The 6,486-nt window shown below is 46.0% G+C and overlaps 1 protein-coding gene across 1 annotated transcript; it reads left to right on the top strand.

Annotated features, from left to right (window-relative positions):
- The first annotated feature begins 1,851 nt into the window (after positions 1-1,851).
- On the top strand, positions 1,852-5,866 carry LOC130918387 (basic salivary proline-rich protein 3-like). The gene is made up of 4 exons (XM_057840071.1): positions 1,852-1,907; positions 4,406-4,584; positions 5,202-5,336; positions 5,412-5,866. Exons 1-4 carry the CDS (start codon positions 1,852-1,854, stop codon positions 5,864-5,866), a joined length of 825 nt encoding a protein of 274 aa, XP_057696054.1.
- Positions 5,867-6,486: the final 620 nt, after the last annotated feature.

The raw sequence follows: 6,486 nt of genomic DNA, 5'->3' as shown, positions 1-6,486 counted from the left end.
AGACGGTACAATATGATAATAATTTGTTGTTGTTGTTTTTTTATTACCAGAAATAGTCACTTGTCCTAAGCTTTTCTTCTTCATTGTGTTATGTTTTTAATCAAAACAACTACAATACAAGAGAAGCAGGAGATTCAGAGCTTCATCGGCATATTGAAATATATATATATGTGTATATATATATATATATATATATATTTATATATTTATGTATATGTATATACGTATATTAGGGGTGTGACAATAAACACAAGTCATGGTTCGGTATGTACCTCGATGTGGGGTTCACAGTTCGGTGTGGGTTCAGTACAACAGGAAAAACAAAAGGCATTTTTTCTTGCAGCATTTCAAAGTTAAAGCTTGTACACTGTTACACTGTTATATGCTGTAGGTGAAATTAAAAAAAAATGTCAAAAGTGTGACCTATGTTTTTTTTTGGGGGGGGGGGGGGGTGAAAACAACAGTTCAATTCAATCAGTTAATATAAACATATTTTATGTGAAGGATGTTATAGAATGTACAGGAGTTGGACAAAATAATGGAAACAACATTTTGGCATCATAATCATTGAACATAATTCTTAAAGAATGCATATGAGGAACATTCTAATGAAGTTGAGCATCTCGTATGGCCGGCACAATCCCCAGATCTCAACATTATTGAGCCTTTATGGTCAGTTTTAGAGATTCAATTAAGAAGTTGATTTCCACCGCCATCGATTCTAACTGAAGAATAGATTAGAATTCCTTTGTAAACAATTCACAAGTTGTATAAGTCAATACCTCGGAGAATTTAGGCTGTAATTGCCACAAAAGCCGGGGCTCACACCATATTCATTCATTCATTTTCCATGCCGCTTTTCCTCAAGAGGGTCGCGGAGGTGCTGGAGCCTATCCTAGCTAACTACGGGCAGTAGGCAGGGGACACCCTGAACTGGTTGCCAGCCAATTGCAGGGCACAAGGAGACATACAACCATTCACACACACACTCATACTTACGGACAATTTAGAGTGTTCAATCAGCCTACCATGCATGTTTTTGGGATGTGGGAGGAAACCAAAGTTCCTGGAGGAAACCCACGCAGGCACGGGGAGAACATGCAAACTCTACACAGGAAGGCCGAAGCCCGGGGATTGAACCCTTGATCTTAGAACTGTGAGGCAGACGTGCTAACCACTCAGCCACCATGCCACCTCGCACCATATTAAATTAGTTTTTGTTGATTTTTTTTTTTTTTAAGGTGTTTCCATCATTTTGTCCAACCCCTGTATAATGTAATAACTTGTAGAACATGAAAAAAGAGGTCAATTGCTGAGTAACTAATTACTCTTACAATGAGTTAACTGAGTTAATAACTCAATTACTTTTTGGGAGAAGTAATTTGTAACTGTAACTAATTGCTTTTTTTTAAAGTAAGATTGATACTGTACTTTGGATTGACACTGATAAGTACTGGTGTCAACAATAATTGATGCGGCGATGCATCCCGATGCGGGGCATGGACGATTCGATGCGGGCAACAAGCCGAATCGATTCAGTGCATTTTAAAATATATGAGACTAATAGTCTAGATCTTGAGCGCGAACCCGACCTGACGCGACCCGAATTTCGGGCCGAGTCGGGCCCAAAATGTCAATGATTTACGTTCGGGTCGGGTCTGGTCAGACTTCTCGCTCGCTCGCTTTTTTTTTTTTTTTTTTTAATATATATATATATGTATACTAAAACGATGCATGGATGTTAAACTAAGGAATATTTGTTATAAAAATGAATAAATTGGATAAAACAGAGAAGGCGCTTTGGTAATCCCAAACATGAGCCGCAGCAGAGCCAGTGCATTGTTTGCGCACATGAACGCCGTGCCCCCACCCTCCTTTAAATCTTCCCCTCGCTCTTTGGCCTCTCCGTGAGTCTGCAACTGCATCCTCGTATTTCCTTTTCGAATTTCGACATAGAGCAGCAAGAGATGAAAAGCAAACTAAAGACGGAGGGATTGAAAAGGAAAGAATCCATGAGTGGTGTGTGGAAAGGATTTAAATCGATAGTGGAAGATGCTACAGAAAACCGTGTCGGCCTTGCCGGATGCAACAAATGTGGCGCTTTGCTCTCGTATGAGAGCAGAAAGACAGGCACCTTGACGCTGAGCAGGCATTTTAAAAACGGTACTGGCCTAAAAGATGATATTAGTCAAACATCGTTATTATCATTTGTTACGAGGGCTGCACCTCTTCGTGCTAAGCAGGACATCGTGGTGTTCCTTTAAATGTTATTATTTATTTTGTTTCAGTGCTCCTTAAGGCAGGTTGTTCTTTTGTGTGTTCTAATGTGAGTCATTAAAATGAAGAATGTTGTTTAAAAGTATTTTAGTTTTTTTGTATGCTGCTGTTCCTCTCATTGTCATAGAGGCGCGTAGTGAGCAATATATCCTACATAGAAATATATTTAACAAACCTTTCCAGCGTTATTTCGTTGTGCAACTGCATTGATAATGATCAGAAAAATAGGTACACTATTTAAACATTAAGAAAACTTGCGTTTTTTTCTGCCAACTCGAAGAAATTAAAATAAATGTCTACAGAACAGACACAAAAATATAAAAGATATAAATGTTTATTGAATATGCATCTTACAGTCTTGTTTAACTGGGAGAATTTGTTACAAAAGACAGGCTTCAATATGTTATCATTATCCACATGGCATCGTCACAAAAAACGCAACCACGCATCGCATCCCCGCATTTCCTCCCCCACCTGAGTCCTCACAAATAAAACGGGCTCGGGCCTATGAATAAAACGTACATTTTCGGGGGGGTGGGGAGGGCGGGACGGGGTTTTCTGGGCGCGGGCCTACAAATAAAACGTAAAATTTCGGGGGGGGGGGTTCGGGCTCGGGCATACAAATAAAAAATGAAATTTCGGGTTTTTTCGGGCTCAGGCCTGCAAGGTAAGTTAATTGCTCGTGCCGGGTCGGGCTGGATTTTTTGGGCCCGAACTAGGCTCTAATATAAGTATGTTAAAAAATCTTCCCTGCGCAATTCCGGCGATTCAACGGATTGGGTTTCCCCATTTGTATTATTATTCTCATGTTTACCTGTAGAGGAAGCTACTTTACATTCAAAGTAATGCAGGGGGGACGAGGAACCCAAATCCTTTTCCTCACCGGAGTAACTTCACAGACATGCGCAGTTGCAATCGAGAGAGCAGAGAAATAGGACATAACATAACAATGGCTGAAGCGTAGAAAGAGGGAGTGCTACTGTGTGTAAAAAAAAAAAGAGAAAGCCCTGGTCTTATTCCAAGCACAAATTAAATGCTCTGATTTTTTTTTTTTTTTTTTAATATATATATCTGAAAGTATACTATTTTCATTTGACTTCAAATGAGGAGTGACGCAAGAGCCAATAAAAAGTTGTTTAATGTCTGACCGCTTGTGTTGCCTCATGATTCACGAAAAATATGCTTTGCTTTAGAATTTTAATGGATCCCAGGCTGTAATGCATCGCGATGCATTGCCGAATCAAACCGAATCGAATCGTGACCCTCTGAATCGAATCGAATCGAATCGAATCGTGGCCCTCCGAATCGTAATCAAATCGAATCGTGAGGGCAGTACTGATGCACACCTCTACTGATAAGCATCATTTATTTGCTAAATGATCAAAGGTAAAATTTACTGTGTAGTGTGTGCCTTGTTGTAATGCCATAATGTTTTTTTAAACCTGTCCTGTTCAGCTGTTTGACACGGAGAATGGAAGTCTAACTATCCGGTTGGTCTGAACAGTTTTAATGTTTCACATTGAGAGTATGTCATACTCCCATTGTGATCATTCAACATACCTTGTTTATTAAGACAAAACAGCGAACAGGAAGGAGTTATGGGGGAACAGAAGAAAAGAAGCACAAGAAAAGAAAGAAAGGGGTTGTGGGGGGACAGAAGAAATGAAACACAAGAAAAGAAAGAAAAGAAACAACAACAAGAAATAAATTAAACGCCTACACTAGCTATTAAAATGTTGGTGCAATTGTCAGCTAGATGTATTTCCGGTTGACACCATGTGGGGGGCCTGTTGACCAGGGAAAGAAGGGGAGGGGGTGGGGGAGTCTATAAACTAGTGTAGCCCATCCCTCCTCCCGCTGCCCAGCAAAGGAGTCATCGTCACCCCCCGGGTTCCAGGGTGGTCCCCTGGGCCATCCGCACTCCCATCAACCGGCCTTCAGGGATGGGAAGAGGGGATGCACCACATACCCCACGCCCACCCCCGTCCGCCCACCCGGCCGACGAGCCACAGTCGCAGCCCCCCAAACGGCACAGCAGGCCACGGGACCCCCAGCGGCCCACCAAGCCCAGGGCAGGGCAAGGTCCCCGCCGGAGCAGGCGACATCCAGCCGATACACTGGCGTCCAGCCAGCAACCCGCGACTGAGCACAGGCAGATACCCAGGCAGAGAAGGGAGGAGAAGACGGAGGCAGGAGAACACCGCGGGGCGACGCGAGACCTGAGCCCCGACTTCCCCCCAATCCCGCGGCAGGCAGCCCAGGCAGAGGGGAGGCCATGCCCTGGGAGCCACGCCAAAGAGAAAAAGTGTGGGACCCACCTACCACCCTATTACTGTGGCTGCCAGGTTACCGGCTGGCAGCTATTACCTAGCACCGTGATGGGATTGTGTGGGGAGGGTAGTGCAATGTATGCATTAAAATAGGAGAGCTCGGCTTGGGGCAGTGGGATCACAGCATGGAATTTCTACACAGCCGCCCGTCCCACCGCCCTTTGCCGGAGCTCTCCCGTGGAGTATGATGTGTGTGGTGCGTTAAAAAAGGTGCAGGAATGGCGGGGCCTGCCGTGAGGAGGTAACCATGAGGCAACCCCCCCCCCCCCCCCCCAACAGGTCCCATCTATCCCACAACCTTGGTGTGTGATGCATTAAAAACTGGGGGAGCTGGGCCGGGACTGTATGGCCCCGTCCCAACTCTCCCGGAGGAATGAATGAATATGTAAGTGCCAGGGTGAAAGATATTTACAGTGCAAAGTGAGGAGTGCGTGAATTAAGAGGCAGGCTCCCGCAGGCGTGGCCCTGTCCACCAGAACCACCGGCCGCAGTGCGGGAGAAGCGCCAGGGCCCCGATCAACACCACCCCCAGCGCACCCAAAACCGCCCACCCCTCCCCACGCTGCCCGAGCACCCACCCCGTACCCCGAACAGGGGCTACGCCAAATGCCGGAGACCAGGGGACGTCCACCACACCGGCAAGTGACAACAAGCCCAACCCAAGGCCCGTGGGCCCCAAGAGGCCCCGCCGACGACCATGGCGGCAGGAGGACAGCGGCAGCCGCCGCGGTCCGGAGAGGCATACAGGGCTTGAGACAGACCAAGGGGACGGAAGCGCGATCCCCCAACCCACCCCCGGGCCAGGAGGGATGCGGTATGACACTAGGGAGCACCTCCCCGGTACCCGGTACAAGGAGACACAGCTCCGGCCGGGCCAACCCGGGAGGGAACTGTGGCAGCCGCATACACCATCCACCCCCAACCCCACTCCACCCCACCCCAGCTGGCCAGGCAAAGGGCCCCAGCCCCGGGGCGGCACCCGCGTGGCATCCCCGTTCGCCCACGAGACCACTGCGTGCCCAACGGGACCCACACATGACCAGATGCAACCAGACAAGCCCAAGCCAAAAACCCCGGGGCCAGGACCGGCGATGGGACAGCACAGGGCAGGACACCAACAAACTCCACCTGTGAAGCTGACAGAATGTCATAATATTTTTGAACAGGTCCGAGAAGGACAGGCGTTTTCTCTGGGCTGGATGTCATTAAAAATGGAGTTTCATGCAGAGATTCACCTTCCAGCAGAAAAACAACCCTAATCATAAAACCAGAGGTACAAAAGAATGGTTTAAATCAAAACATCTAGTGTATTTGTTAGAATGGTCCAAAGTCCAGACCAACAGTAAATCCAAGAAAGTGGTAAGGTATGCAAATTGACTGAAGCTAAATATTTGCATGATTTCATATATGTTTATGCTGCATTCAAACCAATACGTATTATCATTGATCATTATATTTTGGAGGGCAGTAGCTAATTAGATAAAAGTGCCCTTTCCCAGTGGCTCATTTTGCCAAACAAATTAGGACCCCATGTATTTTAGTGTAAAATATGCCCCCGAAGCACTAAAGATGATGTCATCTGAATAGGACACACACCCCAACGCACCACAACCACACACACAGACTCCATAAGATGTACGTGTGCGGAATGAACAAGCTGAAAAGATGCAAAGTTTAAAATAACATCTTTTTAGCCAGTAGTCACTGTAAATAAGATACTTAGCATATAGTTTTATGCTCAGTCTTAGATGTGATTGTCCCACCCCTATTCATCAACATAGGTTTACCCCTATTGGAGGCTTGTAAGAGCTGAATGGTGCTTGTTAAAACGGGTGAATCACCCAACTACAAACAGAGGCACATCCTCTTGACTAATCTG

This window comes from Corythoichthys intestinalis, chromosome 7, assembly GCF_030265065.1.
Source record: "Corythoichthys intestinalis isolate RoL2023-P3 chromosome 7, ASM3026506v1, whole genome shotgun sequence".
NCBI classification, from domain to species: domain Eukaryota; kingdom Metazoa; phylum Chordata; class Actinopteri; order Syngnathiformes; family Syngnathidae; genus Corythoichthys; species Corythoichthys intestinalis.
Note: the sequence above shows the minus strand (reverse complement) of the source record. Positions and strands in the feature narration are given on the sequence as shown.

Coding starts and splice junctions, on each gene's coding strand:
- LOC130918387 (XM_057840071.1), top strand. CDS start 1,852: ATGAACGCCGTGCCCCCACCCTCCTTTAAATCTTCCCCTCGCTCTTTG. Junction 1,908..4,405: donor CCTCGCTCTTTGGCCTCTCC/GTGAGTCTGCAA, acceptor ACTGGCGTCCAG/CCAGCAACCCGCGACTGAGC. Junction 4,585..5,201: donor CCACGCCAAAGAGAAAAAGT/GTGGGACCCACC, acceptor TACCCCGAACAG/GGGCTACGCCAAATGCCGGA.